Source organism: Scyliorhinus torazame, chromosome 2, assembly GCF_047496885.1.
Source record: "Scyliorhinus torazame isolate Kashiwa2021f chromosome 2, sScyTor2.1, whole genome shotgun sequence".
Classification (NCBI taxonomy): Eukaryota; Metazoa; Chordata; class Chondrichthyes; order Carcharhiniformes; family Scyliorhinidae; genus Scyliorhinus; species Scyliorhinus torazame.
Window position 1 is genome coordinate 329,436,216 of NC_092708.1, and position 21,173 is coordinate 329,457,388.

Sequence of the window (21,173 nt, forward strand, 5' to 3'; positions counted from 1 at the left end):
CTGATCCAGGATTTCACGCTTGGGGGTCTCGCATCCTTCCACTGAAGAAGAATCCTTCGCCGGGCTACCAGGGACGCAAAGGCCAGAATACCGGCCTCTTTCGCCTCTTGCACTCCCGGCTCCTCTGCCACCCCAAATATTGCAAGCCCCCAGCCCGGTTTGACCCTGGATCCTACCACCCTTGACACCATCATCGCTACGCCCTTCCAAAATTCCTCCAGCGCTGGGCATGCCCAGAACATATGGGTGTGATTTGCTGGGCTCCCTGAGCACCTAACACACCTGTCCTCACCACCAAAAAACCGGCTCATCCTTGTCCCGGTCATGTGTGCCCTGTGCAGCTCCTTAAACTGTATGAGGCTGAGCCTCGCGCACGATGAGGAAGGGTTCATCCTCCCTAAGGCATCTGCCCACGTCCCTTCCTCAATCTCCTCTCCCATATCCTCCTCCCACTTACCTATCACCCACCACCAGGGCCTCCTCCTCCTGCATCACCTGGTAAGTTTCCGAGGTCTTCCCCATTCCCACCCACCTGCCCGAGAGCACCCTGTCCTGTACTGTGTGCGGCAGTAGCCGCGGGAATTCTGCCGCCTGGCAAACGCCCTTACCTGTAAGTACCCGGGGGGGAGCCCATACTTCTCCAGCTCACCCAGGCTTGCGAACTTCCCGCCCACAAACAGGTCCCTCAACTTGCGTATACCTGCCCCGTGCCACCCTGAAAACCCTCCACCTGTTCTCCCTGGGGCGAACCGGTAGTTTCCCCGTATTGGGGTCCACGCCGAGGCCCCAACTGCCCCCCTGTGCCGCCTCCATTGCCCCCAAATTTTGAGGGCAGCCGCCATCATCGGGCTCATGGTATACCCCCTTGTAGGGAGCGGCAGCGGCGCCGTAGCCAGCGCCCCCAGCCTCGTACCCGCACAAGGCGCCGTCTCCAGCCTCTTCCATGCAGCCCCCTCCATCACCCACTTACGCACCATCGCCGCATTGGTGGCCCGGTAGTACCCACAGGTTGGGCAGCGCCAGCCCCCCCTATCTCTACTCCGCTCCAGGAACACCCTTCCCACCCTCGGAGTCCCTCGCACCCACACATACCTCCCAGAGATATTATAATGCTTAAAATATTGACTAACTAAAAATACTTACCTATTTAACATGCCATCCATACCATTTTGCAAAAACACTCTATTGTCTGTCTATGTTAACGACACCAGCTGATATTGTTCTCCTAGGTGGCACAGTGGTTAGCATTGCTGCCTCACGGCGTCAAGGTTCAATCCTGGCTCTGGTTCACTGCCCGTGTGGAGTTTGCACATTCTCCCCGTGTTTGCGTGGGTTTCGCCCCCACAACCCAAAGATGTGCAGGGTAGGTGGATTGGTCACGCTAAATTGCCCCTTAATTGGAAAAAATGAATTGGGTACTCTAAATTTTTTTTTTTAAAAACATATTGTTCTCAGCAGTTGTTCACAGTGCATAAGCACAAAAAAAGACCCTTTCCTAGCCCCAGGCCCCACATAATTGATACAGAACCAAAACCAGTGAATAAGAATCTAAAAGTCCATATAGAATGTGTTGCCTATGCTTCAAGGGCTTTGTAGGGCTTGCCATGAGTTGTAATTTGAGCACCTGTAGGGTGGCATTACTAAGAGCAACAGTTCCTGATTTTCTGTATAGCAATGGTTTTTTTCTTTGCTGGAATTGTGATCTGTCCCAAGTATCCCACTTTCAATAAAGTAAAGGAGTTTCTTAATTTAATCTTTTTCATTCTTTGCATTTATATATTGAATAGATTTAGAAACAGGATACTTTAAAAGTATTAATTTTGTGATTTTTGAAGTAACTTGTATGTCTTATCTGAAAATGTATTTTTAACCGTTTCAAGTGTTGCGATGAGTTTTTGCATTATTTGGGAAGCACGGTGGTGCAGTGGTTAGCACTACTGCCTCACAGCGTTGAGGACCTGGGTTCGGTTCCTGCCCTGGGTCATTGTCCGTGTGGAGCTTGCACATTCTCCCCGTGTTTGTATGGGTCTCACCTCCACAACCCAAAGATGTGCAGTGTAAGTGAATTGGCCACGCTAAATTGCCCCTTAATTGGGGAAAAAAAATAATTGGATACTTTAAATTTATTAAAATAAAGTTTTTGCCACAGTTTGTCCTAATTACTTGTCACAGTTATGTGCAGATATTAGTGATGGCTGTGTACATTAAATGTCTTGAGAATGTGGAGTAGAGGTACTCTGGTTTCATGTGTGGTGCTGGTTCTGCATAAATTTGCATTTCTCTTGCCTTTAGAAAGATTGCTGTTGGTTATAATAAAATGTTTTGTATATGTTTAGGTGTTGCAGGGGGCATTGCAATTCTGACTGGTGAAGGTTCTGAGCATCCTCCAGCATTACCTCGAAGAAAAGATAAGAAAGAATTTCCTGTAGGTTGCTTTTTAATTATTAAAATCAATGAATGTATTTCTTGCAATAATATTTAGAAGTCTTGAGTTGTGATTTTTTTTTTTAATAGTGGAATGTATGAAGCGTTTCAAACATTTTGTTCAGGATTTTTGCTATTTCTAATGGCTGTTGAAACATATTGGAATCACATAAGTGAAGATCACATGCCATTTTACTCCTTGCAATAATACTTTATGGTGTATTAGAATACAAATATATTTCTTAATCCTCCATCTCTTGCAATATTTGGATCAAATAAAGTGATGTGCACAGGCAGCACCTATTACATTTGTTGATGTACTATTAACATCCTTACAAACCAGGAATCCAGATGACTTGGAATCTCCAGCTACAATAATTTTAGCCATCCACATATAAAATGGCAGCCTTGCTAGATAACAGATGTTGGAGTTAAGTGATTATAGTGTGTGGTAACTAAATATTGAACATTAAAAAGTTACATCTTTTTTCTGTAGAAGCCAGCAATCAATGGCCTTCCTCCAACTCCAAAAGTCCATGTAAGTACATTTTTCGAAGGCATAATTCCCAGTCCTTCAATGTACTTTTCTTAAAAAAAAAAAAAATGCGCACCTGATGTATTCGTCTGAATTTTATCTCCCTGTTACTCTAGTGGAATTAAGATATTTCTGCAAGAATCATTAATGTTGAATTAAGATTCTCCTTTTTTTATATGCATGTTATAGTCATCAAGATAAAGCATTTCATTGCTGGGAAGCACAACACCTAACAGACAGTGTTAGCCTCAAGCAATTATAGAGCTAAATTCTACAGTCTGCCAGAATAATCTGTCTTCATCTCAAGAGTACCCTCACTTTTATATCAATTTTGTAAAAAAATTCCAATTAAGGGTCAATTGGGCGTGGCCAATCCACCTACCTGCACATCTTTGAGTTGTGAGGGTGAGACCCATGCCGATACGGGGAGAATGTGCAAAATCCACACCGACTCGGGGAGAATGTGCAAAATCCACATGGACACTGGAGAATGTGCAAAATCCACACGGACACGCGGAGAATGTGCAAACTCCACACTGATACGGGAGAATGTGCAAACTCCACACGGACACGGGGAGGATGTGCAAACTCCACACGGACGGTGGGCTGGATCGAACCCGGGTCCTCGGCTCTGTAAGGCAGCAGTGCTGGCCAATGTGCCACCGACCCTTACTAATATCAATGTTCATTTTTCCCCACAAAAAATTCTATGGCCATTTGAGTAAAATTGCCAGTTAATGCCAAATAATGCTTTGTTTTGTGTTGTGGCCCATGATACTGTCCTAACTCATTTTACTGTCCTAACCCATGTCTGATCATGTCATTATCCCACACATATTTGGAGAGGTATTTTAGATGATGTGCTGGAATGGTGCCTTGCTGGCTTTCCTCGGACAAGTTTTGCAAGTTATTTCCAAGGGCAAACATATCTTTTATGCCCCCACCCCCTCCTTCTCATTGATAACACCAATCTTTGCTTATTTGGACTGAATTGTTTTCAAAAAAAATTTCAAATGACCATAGCTATCAATTAATTATTGAAATTTCAAATGGAATTAAGTCCCAAATGATGGTTCTATCCTGGAGGTTACTTTTCAAAATATAAACTTGTTTAATCTTAAACGCATTTATTTTATGTATTTATTTTACTAATGTTATTTTTCCCTGATTTTACAATACTAACAAGTAAATTTTTTGAATGTTGAAACTCTTCAAATGCAGATGGGAGCCTGCTTTACAAAGGTATTTGATGGATGTCCTTTGAAGATAAATTGTGCTACATCTTGGATACACCCTGAGACAAAGGGTAATGCTCATTAATCAGGAATTGCTTTTACACTGACACCATTTACACAAGGTTGTGCCATCTTTCCTTTTGTAAAATATTAACTGGCTTGCTTTTCCTTTAAATTAGACCAATACTTAATCTTTGGAACTGAAGAAGGCATTTATACGTTAAATCTAAATGAACTACATGAAGCTTCAATGGAACAAGTAAGCACAATGCGTATTTTAGATGGATTACATCTGATCTCTTGAGGAGGGAAGAGGGGTTAGACGTATAGCACTGAAATAAGACCATAGTTTGAAAAAATTGGATAATTACTTTACAGCTCCTTTTAAAGTTTAGTTGAATAACTTTTTTTTTTATAAATAATATTTTATTGAAAATTTTTGGTCAACCAACACAGTACATTGTGCATCCTTTACACAACATTGTAACAATACAGATAATAATGACCTTTTTAAATTTAAACAAAAACAACAACAAATAAATAAATATTAAATAACAAAATATAAAAACTAGCCCTAATTGGCAACTGCCTTGTCTCAGGCCACACCCCCCATCCCCCCCCCCCCCCCCCCCCCCCCCCCCCAAAGTCCTGGGCCGCTACTGCTGCCTTCTTTGTTCTCCCCCATCTATCTTTCCGCAAGATATTCGACGAACGGTTGCCACCGCCTAGTAAACCCTTGAGCCGACCCCCTTAGGACGAACTTAATCCGCTCTAACTTTATGAACCCCGCCATATCATTTATCCAGGTCTCCACCCCCGGGGGCTTGGCTTCTTTCCACATTAGCAATATTCTGCGCCGGGCTACTAGGGACGCAAAGGCCAAAACATCGGCCTCTTTCGCCTCCTGCACTCCCGGCTCTTGTGCAACCCCAAATATAGCCAACCCCCAGCTTGGTTCGACCCGGACTCCTACTACTTTCGAAAGCACCTTTGTCACCCCCATCCAAAACCCCTGTAGTGCCGGGCATGACCAAAACATATGGGTATGATTCGCTGGGCTTCTCGAGCACCTCGCACACCTATCCTCCACCCCAAAAAATTTACTGAGCCGTGTTCCAGTCATATGTGCCCTGTGTAATACCTTAAACTGAATCAGGCTTAGCCTGGCGCACGAGGACGACGAATTTACCCTGTTTAGGGCATCTGCCCACATCCCCTCCTCAATCTCCTCCCCTAGCTCTTCTTCCCATTTCCCTTTTAGTTCGTCCATCATAGTCTCCCCTTCGTCTCTCATTTCCCTATATATATCCGACACCTTACCGTCCCCCACCCATTTCTTTGAGATGACTCTGTCCTGCACCTCTTGTGTCGGGAGCTGCGGGAATTCCCTCACCTGTTGCCTCGCAAAAGCCCTCAATTGCATGTACCTGAATGCATTCCCTTGGGGCAACCCATATTTCTCGGTCAGCGCTCCCAGACTCGCAAACTTCCCATCCACAAATAGATCTTTCAATTGCGTTATACCTGCTCTTTGCCACATTCCATATCCCCCATCCATTCCCCCCGGGGCAAACCTATGGTTGTTTCTTATCGGGGACCCCCCCCAGTGCTCCGGTTTTTCCCCTATGTCGTCTCCACTGTCCCCAAATCTTCAGTGTAGCTACCACCACCGGACTCGTGGTATAGTTCCTTGGTGAGAACGGCAATGGGGCTGTCACCATAGCCTGCAGGCTGGTCCCCCTACAGGACGCCCTCTCTAATCTCTTCCACGCCGCTCCTTCCTCCTCTCCCATCCACTTACTCACCATTGAAATATTAGCGGCCCAATAATACTCACTTAGGCTCGGTAGTGCCAGCCCCACCCTATCCCTACTACGCTGTAAGAATCCCTTCCTCACTCTCGGAGTCTTCCCGGCCCAAACAAAACCCATGATACTCTTTTCTATCCTTTTGAAAAAAGCCTTCGTGATCACCACCGGGAGACACTGAAACACAAAGAGGAATCTCGGGAGGACCACCATCTTAACCGCCTGCACCCTCCCTGCCATTGACAATGCTACCATATCCCATCTCTTGAAATCTTCCTCCATCTGTTCCACCAACCGCGTCAAATTTAGCCTGTGCAATGTGCCCCAATTCTTAGCTATCTGGATCCCCAGGTAACGAAAGTCTCTTGTTACCTTCCTCAACGATAGGTCTTCTATTTCTCTACTCTGCTCCCCTGGATGCACCACAAACAGCTCACTCTTCCCCATGTTCAATTTATACCCTGAAAAATCCCCAAACTCCCCAAGTATCCGCATTATTTCTGGCATCCCCTCCGCTGGATCCGCCACATATAGTAGCAGATCATCCGCATATAAAGATACCCGGTGTTCTTCTCCTCCCCTAAGTATTCCCCTCCATCTCTTGGAACCTCTCAGCGCTATCGCCAGGGGCTCAATCGCCAGTGCAAACAGTAATGGGGACAGAGGACATCCCTGCCTTGTCCCTCTATGGAGCCGAAAATATGCCGATCCCCGTCCATTCGTGACCACACTCGCCACTGGGGCCCTATACAACAGCTGCACCCATCTAACATACCCCTCTCCGAACCCAAATCTCCTCAACACCTCCCACAGATAATCCCACTCCACTCTATCAAATGCTTTCTCGGCATCCATCGCCACTATTATCTCCGTTTCACCCTCTGGTGGGGCCATCATCATTACCCCTAACAACCTCCGTATGTTCGTGTTCAGCTGTCTCCCCTTCACAAACCCAGTTTGGTCCTCATGAACCACCCCCGGGACACATTCCTCTATTCTCATTGCCATTACCTTGGCCAAGACCTTGGCATCTACATTGAGGAGGGAGATTGGTCTGTAGGACCCGCATTGTAGCGGATCCTTTTCCTTCTTTAAAAGAAGCGATATCGTTGCTTCTGACATAGTCGGGGGCAGTTGTCCCCTTTCCTTTGCCTCGTTAAAGGTCCTCGTCAGTAGCGGGGCGAGCAAGTCCAAATATTTTCTGTAAAATTCAACTGGGAATCCGTCCGGTCCCGGGGCCTTTCCCGTCTGCATGTTCCTAATTCCTTTCACCACTTCTTCTACCGTGATCTGTGCTCCCAATCCCATCCTTTCCTGCTCTTCCACCTTGGGAATTTCCAGCCGATCCAAAAACTCCATCATTCTCTCCCTCCCATCCGGGGGTTGAGCTTCATACAATTTTTTATAAAATGTCTTAAACACTTCATTCACTCTCTCCGCTCCCCGCTCCGTCTCTCCATCTTCGTCTCTCACCCCCCCTATTTCCCTCGCTGCTCCCCTTTTCCTCAATTGGTGTGCCAGCAATCTGCTCGCCTTCTCTCCATATTCATACTGTACACCCTGCGCCTTCCTCCATTGTGCCTCTGCAGTGCCTGTGGTCAGCAAGTCAAATTCCACATGCAGCCTTTGCCTTTCCCTATACAGTCCCTCCTCCGGTGCTTCCGCATACTGTCTGTCCACCCTCAAAAGTTCTTGCAGCAACCGCTCCCGTTCCTTACTCTCCTGCTTCCCTTTATGTGTCCTTATTGATATCAGCTCCCCCCTAACCACCGCCTTCAACGCCTCCCAGACCACTCCCACCTGAACCTCCCCATTGTCATTGAGTTCCAAGTACTTTTCAATGCATCCCCTCACCCTTAAGCACACCCCCTCATCCGCCATTAGTCCCATGTCCATTCTCCAGGGTGGACGCCCTCTTGTTTCCTCCCCTATCTCCAAGTCTACCCAGTGTGGGGCATGATCCGAAATGGCTATAGCCGTATATTCCGTTCCCCTCACCCTCGGGATCAATGCCCTACCCAACACAAAAAAGTCTATGCGTGAATAGACTTTATGGACATAGGAGAAAAACGAGAACTCCTTACTCCTAGGTCTACTGAATCTCCACGGGTCCACCCCTCCCATCTGCTCCATAAAATCCTTAAGCACCTTGGCTGCTGCCGGCCTCCTACCAGTCCTGGACTTCGACCTATCCAGCCTTGGTTCCAACACCGTGTTGAAGTCTCCCCCCATTATCAGCTTTCCGGTCTCTAGGTCTGGGATGCGTCCTAGCATTCGCCTCATAAAATTGGCATCGTCCCAATTCGGGGCATACACGTTTACCAACACCACCATCTCTCCCTGTAATTTGCCACTCACCATCACGTATCTGCCCCCGTTATCCGCCACTATAGTCTTTGCCTCGAACATTACCCGCTTCCCCACTAATATAGCCACCCCCCTGTTTTTCGCATCCAGCCCCGAATGGAACACCTGCCCTACCCATCCTTTGCGCAACCTAACCTGATCTATCAGTTTCAGGTGCGTTTCCTGTAACATGACCACATCTGCTTTAAGTTTCTTAAGGTGTGCGAGTACTCGTGCCCTCTTTATCGGCCCGTTAAGCCCCCTCACGTTCCACGTGATCAGCCGAGTTGGGGGGCTCCCCCCCCCCCCCCCCCCCCTGCCGGTTAGCCATCATCTTTTTCCAGCTTCTCGCCCAGTTCCCACGCAGCTGTATTTCTCCCAGACGGTGCCCCCCCGCCCATCCTTTCCCGTACCCACTCCCCCCTTTCCCCAGCAGCAGCAACCCAGTAATTCCCCCCCCCCCCCCCCCCCCCCCCGCTAGACCCCCCGCTAGCATAATTACTCCCCCCATGCTGCTCCCAGAAGTCAGCAAACTCTGGCTGACCTCGGCTTCCCCCCGTGATCACGGCTCGCCCCGTGCGGCGCCCCCTCCTTCCTGCTTCTCTATTCCCGCCATAATTATCATAGCGCGGGAACCAAGCCCGCGCCTCTCCCTCGGCCCCGCCTCCCATGGCCAACACCCCATCTCCTCTCCCTCCCCACCTCCCCCCATCACCACCTGTGGGAGAAAGAAAAGTTACCATACCGCAGGATTAATCATACAATCCCTCTTCGCCGCCCCCCCCCCCCCCACTCGTCCCACCACTTTGTCCAAACGTTCATTTTCGTAGTCCAATCATTCCAATTTTTCTTCTACAATAAAAGTCCACGCTTCATCCGCCGTCTCAAAGTAGTGGTGCCTCCCTTGATATGTGACCCACAGTCTTGCCGGTTGCAGCATTCCAAACTTTATCTTTTTTTTGTGAAGTACCGCTTTGGCCCGATTAAAGCTCGCCCTCCTTCTCGCCACCTCCGCACTCCAATCTTGATAGACGCGGATCACCGCGTTCTCCCATTTACTACACCGAGTTTTCTTCGCCCATCTAAGGACCATTTCTCTATCCTTAAAACGGAGAAATCTCACCACTATGGCTCTGGGAGCTTCTCCTGCTCTCGATCCTCGCACCATAACTCGGTATGCTCCCTCCACCTCCAACGGACCCGTCGGGGCCTCCACTCCCATTAACGAGTGCAGCATCGTGCTCACATATGCCCCGATGTCCGCCCCCTCCACACCTTCAGGAAGGCCAAGAATCCTCAAGTTGTTCCTCCTTGCGTTATTTTCCAGTGCCTCCAACCTCTCCACAGATCGTTTCTGGTGTGCCTCCTGTATCTCCGACTTCACCACCAGGCCCTGTATATCGTTTTCATTCTCTGCTGCTTTCGCCTTCACGACCCGAAGCTCCTGCTCCTGGGTCTTTTGTTCCTCTTTCAGCCCTTCAATCGCCTGTAATATCGGGGCCAACAACTCTTTCTTCATTTCCTTTTTTATCTCTTCCACGCAGCGTTTCAAAAACTCTTGTTGTTCAGGGCCCCATATGAAACTGCCACCTTCCGACGCCATCTTGGTTTCTGCTTGCCTTCCTTGCCGTTGTTCCAAAGGATCCGCTGCAATCCGGCCACTTTCCTCTCCTTTTTCCATCCGTGTCCAGGGGGAACACCCTTCTGGTTTACCGCACGGTGTTTTCAGCCGTTAAAATTGCCGTTGGGGCTCCTATCAAGAGCCCAAAAGTCCGTTCCACCGGGAGCTGCCGAAACGTGCGACTTAGCTGGTCATCGCCGCACCCGGAAGTCTAGTTGAATAACTTTTATTTAACACTCATTGTTTTCAGTTGATACTGATGAAAATATATTTTCCCAGCTTTTTCCCAGGAGGTGTACTTGGCTGTACGTTATCAATAATATTTTAATGTCTTTATCAGGTATGTATCCATTTAATCGTCTCTGAAGAGTAATAACACAAACGTTACTTTTGAAATTTTGTTTCATGTAATTTCAGGTCACTAAACAAAACATGGGAAAACAAGATTTGTAGATGCACTTTATTTCCATTTGTCCATGTTCCAAGACCAATTTAACTGATGCGACAGGATTTTGATTTAAATTTCCAATGCTATCACCAATTGGAAAATGTTGCAAGTCATGTGTAAAATTGATGTTTGAATCTATAGGTTTTAATGTGCCTGTGTTATTGGGTACCATCTAGGAGGCCTGAGTCATTCTGGTATTCTAGACTTATTTCTGTAATTGTCAGCATTCCACTTGCCTACAATTCCAATGGCAATGGCTGTCAGCAGCTCTCAAGAGTGCTGTTCAGCAGGAGGACATGTATTTTTCTTTAACGGTAAATTATGCATTTTTAGTGTGGCCACTTGTTGAGCCACATGTTTGGAAAATCTGAGCAGAGCAGATCTGACATCAGTCCAATTTGACAGAAGAATCCTAAAACTGGCATGGAGGACCTTCATTGATATACGCCGGTCTTGTTGGCTCCCCCCAAAATTTCCATATCCAATATTTGGTCAGACTTTCTTGAGATATAGTACGTTGGTTCCTGAAGTTGGCCAGTTAGCCATTTTTTCCCATGTTTTTTTCATCAGCATACAGAGACGCCCTATGCTCCAACAACAACAACAACACCCCCCCCCCCCTCCCCCCTTGCATTTATCCAAGCACCTCAGCGCTATGGCTAAGGACTATCGCCAGCGCAAACAGGACAGGGGAAATAGGGCACACCTGCCTCGTTCTCCTATGTAAAGTACCCCAAATTCACCTTATTCCTGCGCACACTCTCCTTTTGCTACTTGTGCAGCAATTTAACCCACACCACAAACTTGGGTCCGATCCCAAATCTCTCCAACATGGCAACTAAATAGCTCCACTCCACCTGATCAAACCCTTCTCCGCGTCCAGCACCACCACGACCTCCAGCTCCCTCCCTTCTGCCGGAGAAAGCACCACATTCAACAGACGCTGAACGTTCGACAACTGCCTGCCCTTTACGAACCCCGTCTGATCCTCTCCAATTACCTTCGGGAAGCACTCCTCCAACCTAAGAGCCAGCACCTTGGCAACAATCTTGGCATCCACATTCAGAAGAGATATTGGCCTAAACGACCCACACTCCTATTCTAATATCAAATATCCTTTTAAGATTTCAGTCTATTATAGGTTTTTCTGTGTCATATTAAACAGGTGGAGGAAGGTGAGAATGTTAACTGGACTTTTGTAGAATATGAGTAGTTTTATGTTCTATCTTTATGACCATTTAAAATGTGCATTGTCATTTGCACGGAATGTCAATTTAACTGAAATAATCCTTGCGCTTTATCTTTCATTTACTGTTTGTAATAGCTGCTTGTCTAAACACTTGTGTGAAATTAATCAAACCTCTTGTGTTCTCCTTCCCTCATAATGGCTTCACTTGGTATCCAAATTGCACTGATCACTGCGTGCAGAAGGTAAAACTATTTAAGAATTTTCAGCCTTTTACTGTATTTATGCATGCTTTTGTATGATATCTTACCAGCTTACATATCAAAGTACGATATTAAAATACAAGCCTAGAACTTCATGCCATTTTCTAAAGGAGTCCCATGTTTGCCAAGTACCAAATTTGATCTCAAAAATAACACCTTAATGTGGTATGTTCCTATCCTCTCACCTAAATATATTCAACTTTCCTATATTCCTGTGATATTCCTTTTATGTTTTCCTTTTGACATCATTTTTCACCTTTGTATTTAGTTTCAAATAAATTTTATTCTTGCCACAAGCTGGATTTTTAAATGTCTTTTACTGTTCTCTACCTTTAGTTCTGTGCTATGTGCTAATTGCTTGGAGGATTTTATAAATTGATGTTTTTGCAAAAATCTCGAACAGAACAGAACTTTTATTTTCCACTGTTGGTGCCTCCCAAACTCCTCTTTAAAATCTGTGACCAGGGCAGCATGGTGGCGCAGTGGTTAGCTTTGCTGCTTCATGGCGCAGAAGTCCCAGGCTCGATCCCGCTCTGGGTCACTGGCCGTGTGGAGTTTGCACATTCTCCCCGTGTTGGCATGGGTTTAGCCCCCACAACCCAAAGATAGTCAGCATGGCTTTGTGAGGGGCAGGTCATGCCTCACAAGCCTCATTGAATTCTTTGAAGATGTGACGAGACACATTGATGAAGGTCGGGCAGTGGATGTGGTGTATATGGATTTCAGTAAGGCATTTGATAAGGTTCCCCATGGTAGGCTCATTCATAAAGTCGGGGGGCATGGGATACAGGAAATGTGGCTATCTGGATACAGAATTGGCTGGCCGAAAGAAGACAGCGAGTGGTAGTGAATGGAAAATATTCCGCCTGGAGGTCGGTGACTAGTGGTGTCCCGCAGGGATCTCTTCTGTGACCTCTGCTTTTTGTGTTTTCTATAAATGACTTGGATGAAGAAATGGAAGGGTGGGTTAGTAAGTTTGCCGATGACACAGAGGTTGGTGGAGTTGTAGATAGGGTCGAGGGCTGTTGCAGATTACAACAGGACATTGATAGGATGCAGAGCTGGGCTGAGAAGTTCAACCTAATGTGAAGTGATTTATTTTGGAAGGTCGAATTTGAATGCTGAATACAGGTTTAAAGGCAGGATTCTTGGAAGTGTGGTGGAACAGAGGGATCTTGGGGTCCACGTACTTAGATCCCTCAAAGTTGCCACACAGGTTGGTAGGGTTGTTAAGAAGGCGTATGGTGTGTTGGCTTTCATTAACAGGGGAATTGAGTTTAAGAGCCGCGAGGTTTTGCTGCAGCTTTATAAAACCCTAGTTAGACCACACTTGAAATATTGTGTCCAATTCTGGCCGCCTCATTATAAGAAGGATGTGGATGCTTTGGAGAGGGTGCAGAGGAGATTTACCGGGATGCCGCCTGGACTGGAGAGCATGTCTTATGAAGAAAGGTTGAGTGAGCTAGGGCTTTTCTCACTGGAGCAAAGAAGGAAGAGAGGTGACTTGATAAAGGTGTACAAGGTGATGAGAGGCATGGATAGAGTGGATAGGTAGAGACTTTTTCCCAGGATGGAAATGGCTGTCATGAGGGGACATAATTTTAAGGTGATTGGAGGAATGTATACGAGAGATATCAGAGGTCGGTTCTTTACACGAGAGCGGTGGGTGCGTGGAATGTACTGCCAGTTGGGGTGGTGGAGTCTGAGTCAATAGGGACATTTAAGCGACTTTTAGACAGGCACATGGACAGCAGTAAATTGAAGGGATGTAGGTTAGGTGATCTTCGATTAGGATAAGTGGTCGGCACAACATCGTGGGCCGAAGGGCATGTACTGTGCTGTGCTGTTCTATGTGCAGGATAGGTGGATTGGCCATGCTAAATCGCCCCTCAATTGGAAAAAATCTGTGACCTGATGGGGTGTTTGATTTAAATCCTCCTGCTGTCAGTACATTTGATCATTACATCCCTGTTATATTACTGTACTTGATCTCCGTGTAGTCGGTGTCAACAGGTCCATTCCTTCTATCTGAAGAGTTTCAGCAACCAATATTTTATTTCGAGAAGATGGAATTAGAGTTACATCTGTAATTCAGCCACTGTCATTTGCTTTGCATCCATTCAGTTTTGTAGAGTTAAATAAGATTCCCTGAAGGGTTTGATTCAGTTTGTTGGAATTTTAAAATTCATTCACAAGTCATGGACGTTGGTCATGCTGGCATTTTGTGCTCATGCCTAATTGCACTTGAGAAGATGGCAGAGAGCTGCCACCTTGAACCACTGTAGTTATTGTGTTGTAGGTACTCTAGAGTACTGTTCGATAGGGAGTCTCCGACGCAGTGAAGCTAACTAACAAATATAATACCATTTATTGTCATGGGGAGGTGGTTAGGCTGCCTTGTTGGAGATGGTCATTGCCAAGCACTGCGTGGCATGATGTTACCTGCCCTCAGCCCAAGCCTGTTCTTTATTCCATGACTTACTGCATGGAGTTTGGGCTGTTTTTTTATCTGAGGAATTGTGAATGGAACTGAACATTGTACAAAAATCCCAACTTCTGATCTTATAATAGGAGCAGGGGGAGATCATTGAAACAACTATGGCTAAGATGGTTGGTCTTTCAGCTACCACAGTCATCATCTTTTGTGCTCCAACATGGCTGCCATCAGTCATCAAACATGACTCCATCCAGTGGAGTGTTTTCTCCCTGATTCCCATTGGCTTCAGTTTATTAGGATTTTTTGGTGCCATACATGGTCATCAACCTGAAATGTTAATTCTATATTTCTCTCTCCAAATATGCTGCGAGACCTGCTGAATATTTCTCTCATTTTCCGTTTTTCCAACAATCTTTTTTGCTGTGTGAAGTATGCTAGGCCATTTCTTGATATCACGGGACATGAATCGAATTGCTGTTGAATGTATCTGTTATAATAGGGTCCTAAAGATCTGACTAAGATGGATCATCTGCTTGGTATTTTTGGCTAAAGATGATTGCAAATCCTGTCTTTTCTGGGCTCTGGGGGTGTTCATGGTGTCACCTTCTTCCCATTAACTGTTTAATTGATCACCCCCAATCATGACTGGATCTGGCTGGTCTGCAGATTATTCATTTATGGGATGCAAGTGTCACTGGCAAGGCCAGCATTTATTGCCCATCCCCTATTTTCTTGGTGCTAAGCTGCCCTTTTGAACCGTTGCAGTCCATTTGGTGCAGATGTTAGGGAGGAAGTTTCAGAATTTTGACTCGGCTATAGTGAAGGAGCAGTCACTTACTTCCAAGTCAGGATGATGTGCGTCTTGGAGGGGAATTTGCAGGTGGTGGTGTTCTCAAAAGTCTGCTGCTCTTTCCTCTGTTAGAGGTTGTGGATTGCAGGACCACTGAAGACCTGTGCTCCAGAATTAATATTCTGCTTCTATTCTTTAGCATACATATTGTAACTTCATCAGATTGACCCTCATTTTCAAGTGTACCTGGTACTGCCCTTGGCAGCTCTTCTACCCTGCTCATTAAACCAGAATTAGTCACTTGCCTTGATGGTAATGGTGGAGTGAGGGCTATGCCAGGCCATGAGATTACCTAATGATAATGGAAGACAATTTTGCTGCCGCTGATTTCTGACAGTGCCTTTTGTATGTCCATTTTTGAGCTGCTAGATATGTTCTGAATCTATCCCATTTAGTACAGTAGTAGTGTCACTCAACACAGTGTTGTCCTCAGTATGAAGACAAACTGTATGTCCCCAAGAACTGTGCAGTAGCCACTCCTCCAAATAATGTAATTGAAGTATGCATCTGTGACGGATTGGTTGGTGAGGATCATTGTCACATTTCCCCCCCAGTGTTGGTATTTTCATCAGCTGCTGCAAACCCAGACCCAGTCTGGTTTGAGGTTCAGTCTATAATGTGCTACCTGGACACTCTCTTGGTAATGAACATTGAGTACATTCTTACTGACATCTGTTCTTCCAATTGGTAGTAATGATCATTTATGTCCTCACTGGCCACAGGTGAAATTCCAGAGGATTGTAGAATAGCCAATGTTGTACAGTTATTTAAGAAGGGTTGCAAGGATAATCCGGGTAATTATAGGCCAGTGAGCTTGACGTCAGTGATAGTCAAATTGTTGGAAAAGATTTTCAGAGATAGGATCTATGCACATTTGGAAGTGAATGGTCTTATTAGCAACTGACAGCCTGGTTTCGTATGAGGGATGTCATGTCTCACTAATTTCATTGAATTTTTGAGAAGGTGACAAAAATGATTGTCGAGGGAAGGGTTGTGGATGTCGTCTACATGGACTTTAGTAAAGCATTTGATAAGGTCCCTCATGGCAGTCTGGTGCAAAAGATTAAATCACATGGGTTCAGGGGTGAACTACCTGGATGGATTCAGAAGTAGCTTGGCCAAGGAAGACGGGGTAGCATGGAAGGGTGTTTTTCCAAATGGAGGTCTGTAACTAGTGGTCTGCAGGGATCAACACTGGGACCTCTGCTCTTTGTAATATATATAAATGACTTGGAAGAAAACGTAGCGGGCCTGATTACCAAGTTTGCGAATGATTCTAAGATTGCAGGAGTTACGGATAGTGATGAAGATTGTCAGAGAATACAACAGGATATAGATAGGCTGCAAAATTGGGCGGAGAAATGGCATATGGAATTTAACCCGGACAAATGCGAGGTGATGCATTTTGGTAGATCCAATTCAAGTGGGAGCTGCAAAATAAATGGCAGAACCACCAGGAGCATAGACACACAGATCTTGGCGTGCAGGTCCACAGATCCTTAAAAGTGGCAGCACAGGTGTAAATGGTGGTAAAGAAAGCATATGGCATGTTTGCCTTCATAGGACGGGGTATCGAGTATAAAAGCTCAAAAATTATGTTACAGTTATAGAGAACTTTGTTTAGGCCACATTTGGAATACTGTGTCCGATTCTGGTCACCACGCTACCAGAAGGACGTGGAGGCTTTGGACGGAGTACAGAAAAGGTTTACCAGGATGTTGCCTGGTACGGAAGGTATTAGCTATGAGGAAAGATTGAATAAAATGGGATTGTTCTCGCTAGAGAGACGGAGGCTGAAGGGTAACCTAATAGAAGTTTTAGAAAATTATTAGGGGTATAGACCATAAGACATAGGAGCAGAAGTAAAGTATTCGGCCCATCGAGTCCACTCCACCATTCAATCATGGCTGATTTCAACTCCATTTACCCGCTCTCTCTCCATAGCCCTTAATTCCTCGAGAAATCAAGAATTTATCAACTTTTGTCTTAAAGACACTCAACGTCCCGACCTCCACCGCCCTCTGGCAATGAATTCCACAGACCCACCACTCTGGCTGAAGAAATTTCTCCTCATCTCTGTTCTAAAGTGACTCCCTTTTATTCTAAGGCTGTGCCCCCGGGTCCTAGTCTCCCCTGCTAATGGAAACAACTTCCCTACATCCACCCTATCTAAGCCATTCATTATCTTGTAAGTTTCTATTAGATCTCCCCTCAACCTCCTAAACTCCCATGAATATAATCCCAGGATCCTCAGACGTTCATCATATGTTAGGCCTACCATTCCTGGGATCATCCGTGTGAATCTCCGCTGGACCCGCTCCAGTGCCAGTATGTCCTTCCTGAGGTGTGGGGCCCAAAATTGCTCACAGTATTCTAAATGGGGCCTAACTAATGCTTTATAAAGCTTCAGAAGTACATCCCTGCTTTTATATTCCAAGCCTCTTGAGATGAATGACAACATTGCATTTGCTTTCTTAATTACGGACTCAATCTGCAAGTTTACCTTTAGAGAATCCTGGACTAGGACTCCCAAGTCCCTTTGCACTTCAGCATTATGAATTTTGTCACCGTTTAGAAAATAGTCCATGCCTCTATTCTTTTTTCCAAAGTGCAAGACCTCGCACTTGCCCACGTTGAATTTCATCAGCCATTTCTTGGACCACTCTCCTAAACTGTCTAAATCTTTCTGCAGTCTCCCCACCTCCTCAATACTACTTGCCTCTCCACCTATCTTTGTATCATCGGCAAACTTAGCCAGAATGCCCCCAGTCCCGTCATCTAGATGGTTAATATATAAAGAGAACAGCTGTGGCCCCAACACTGAACCCTGCGGGACACCACTCGTCACCGGTTGCCATTCCGAAAAAGAACCTTTTTATCCCAACTCTCTGCCTTTTGCCTGACAACCAATCATCAATCCATGTTAGTACCTTGCCTCGAATACCATGGGCCCTTATTTTACTCAGCAATCTCCCGTGAAGGCACCTTATCAAAGGCCTTTTGGAAGTCAAGATAGATAACATCCATTGGCCCTCCTTGGTCTAACCTATTTGTTATCTCTTCAAAGAACTCTTTAACAGGTTTGTCAGGCACAACCTCCCCTTACTAAATCCATGCTGACTTGGCCTAATCCGACCCTGCACTTCCAAGTATTTAGGAATCTCATCCTTAACAATGGACTCTAGAATCTTGCCAACAACCGAGGTTAGGCTAATTGGCCTATAATTTTCCATCTTTTTCCTTGTTCCCTTCTTGAACAGGGGGGTTACAACAGCGATTTTCCAATCCTCTGGGACTTTCCCTGACTCCAGTGACTTTTGAAAGATCATAACTAACGCCTCCGCTATTTCTTCGGCTATCTCCTTTAGAACTCTAGGATGTAGCCCATCTGGGCCCGGAGATTTATCAATTTTTAGACCTCTTAGTTTCTCTAGCACTTTCTCCTTTGTGATGGCTACCATATTCAACTCTGCCCCCTGACTCTCCTGAATTGTTGGGATATTACTCATGTCTTACTCATGTATAGATAGGGTGAGCAGTTGGAGGCACTTTCCCAGGGCGGAATTGAAAATTACAAGGGGATACAAGTTCAAGGTGAGGGGGTATAGGTTCAGTGGAAATGTGCGGGGCAAGTTTTTTTACGCAGAGGGTGGTGATGGCCTGGAATCCACTGTCAAGTTAGGTGGTTTTGATACGTTAGTGACCTTTAAGACTTATCTGTCTAGGCACATGAACAGACGAGGAATAGAAGGATACAGGAGGTTGATCTATATAGGACACGTAATCGGCGCAGGCTTGGAGGAACGAAGGGCCTGTTCCTGTGCTGTATTTTTCTTTGTTTCTTCTTTGCTTCTTTGAGGGTGGGCAGGAAGCACAGGATACCCATGTTTGATTTATTACCATGGGTCAGTGTTGAGGAATTCCAAGGCCATTCCCTCAAGACTATTCCATTTTGATGCCATCTCCAGCACGTTTGGCCTGCAGGTGGGAATGACATACAAAGAATGTGATGGGAGAAGCCTGGAGTTTTGGCTGATCAGTGATTCTATTGGGCTGCTGTTTGAGTAATTTGTGGGACAACAGTTTCTGTGATTCATGCACTAGGAAACCCAGATCCCTCTGTACCCGAGCTCTGCATTTAGATAATATGCTTTTATTCTTCCTGCCAAAATGGACAATTTCACGTTTTCCCACATTATACTCCATTTGCCAGACCTTTGCCCACTCACTTAACTAACTTTATATTCCAGATTTCTTTTTTAATTTATTGAACTCATTCACAAATAGCCCATTGTGGGATTTGAATTCTCATCTCTGAATTGCTGGTCCAGTAACATAATGACAAACCAATTAGATTATAGTTAAAAATTTGCCTATCTAGATGCTGCGTAAATCAAATACTGTGAACAGGAAAGACCTCTGGGATCCACTAAGCCTTTTTCTTTTCTCTTGAGGATTAACCCATCTGCACACTTTCTCAATAATCCTTCAGTGCTTTAGAAGTTTGACTGATAAGGCAGCATGGTAGTGCAGTGGTTAGCACTGCTGCCTCACGGCACCGAGGTCCCAGGTTTGATCCTGGCTCTGGGTCACTGTCCGGGTGGAGTTTGCACATTCTCCCCATGTTTGCGTGGGTTCCGCCCTTACAACCCAAAGATGTGCAGGGTACGTGGATCGGCCACACTAAATTGCCCCTTAATTGGGGGGAAAAAAAGGAATTGGGTTTTCTAAATTTATAAGAAAGAAAAAAAATGTTTGCCTGATCGACTTTCAAATGCATTTATGCCCCGTTCAATGCCCTTTCCTGTAAACTTAGTCTATGATTCAATTTCTCTTTGATAAATTTGCAAATTTCTAACTGGTATGTCCTAGTATTTAAACCCTTCTTATAGTGAACAGTTGGCTTTGATCAGGTTGTTGGTCCTTTTCGTAGGGTGGAACTTTCCACACAACCCGCTGTATGTTTCACGGCGGCGGAAGCAGCCTGCCATTGACCAGCAGCAGGATCTTGTCCTGCCATTGTCAACGGGGTTTCCCGTTGAATGGACCCTTAGTCACCGTAAAACCCGCAGTGGGTGTGGTGCCATCGGCAGGAACAAAGGATCCCATCAGCGTGAAAGTTCCGGCCATGGTCTTAAATTTCAATTAAATAATCTAAACATGTTCCCCGTTAGAAACTAAGCCCAACTTACTTAACATTACATAATGATGTAAAACTTATTGGTCAGAATTATCTTGGTTGCTCATTTCTCCACTTTCTCAGGGGCTTTATTATCTTTATACTGATAAGATGATCAGCATTGAGCATTGAAAATAGGATCTGTAATGCCTTGGACAGTAACAGTCTCCAGCAGAGGGCAGTAGAGCGGAGCTGCTGATTGACTTGCGGGGGAAATTTGCATACGTCCATTGTGGTCACCCTAACTTGAAGGTGGTTTGTGGAGGAACTGTTGTCAAGTGACGGCTGGTGACTGGTAAGTAGGTTTTCTTCTATTTTCCCTCAGGTGTTATCGTGTGGGGCGCAGAGGTTGCTGAGTGAGTGCTGAGAAGGGGAGTGAATAACAGGTAAGCTCTTTCTTTTTCTTTTTTATCTAGAGGGGATGGCAGGGAAGGTAGTGCAATGTTCCTCCTGCAGAATGTTTGAGGTGAGGGACGCCGTCAGTGTCCCTGCTGATTTCATCTGTGGGAAGTGCACCCATCTCCAGCTCCTCCGAAACCGCGTTAGGGAACTGGAGCTGGAGCTGGATGAACTTCGGATCATTCGGGAGGCAGAGGTGGTCATAGATAGAAGCGTCAGGGATGGAGTTACTCCGAAGAATAAAGATAGATGGGTGACGGTGAGAGGGGCTGGGAGGAAGCAGTCAGTACAGGGATCCCCCGTGGTTGTTCCCCTTAGTAACAAGTATACCGCTTTGGATACTGTTGGGAGGGGGGGGGAGAAACTTACCAGGGGTAAGCCATGGATACAGGTCTCTGGCACAGAGTCTGTCTCTGTTGCTCAGAAGGGAAGGGGGGAGAGG

The 21,173-nt window shown here is 45.7% G+C and overlaps 1 protein-coding gene across 3 annotated transcripts in view; it reads left to right on the plus strand.

The window, feature by feature from the left end:
* Positions 1–21,173, plus strand: part of map4k5 (mitogen-activated protein kinase kinase kinase kinase 5) — a 309,224-nt gene that overhangs the window by 231,564 nt on the left and 56,487 nt on the right. For all 3 annotated transcript variants that reach the window (XM_072489787.1, XM_072489786.1, XM_072489788.1), the window contains 5 exons: positions 2,337–2,425; positions 2,921–2,962; positions 4,181–4,265; positions 4,374–4,453; positions 10,249–10,309. In XM_072489787.1, the coding sequence (XP_072345888.1) occupies positions 2,337–2,425; positions 2,921–2,962; positions 4,181–4,265; positions 4,374–4,453; positions 10,249–10,309 (357 nt within the window). The remainder of the gene's footprint in view (positions 1–2,336; positions 2,426–2,920; positions 2,963–4,180; positions 4,266–4,373; positions 4,454–10,248; positions 10,310–21,173) is intronic.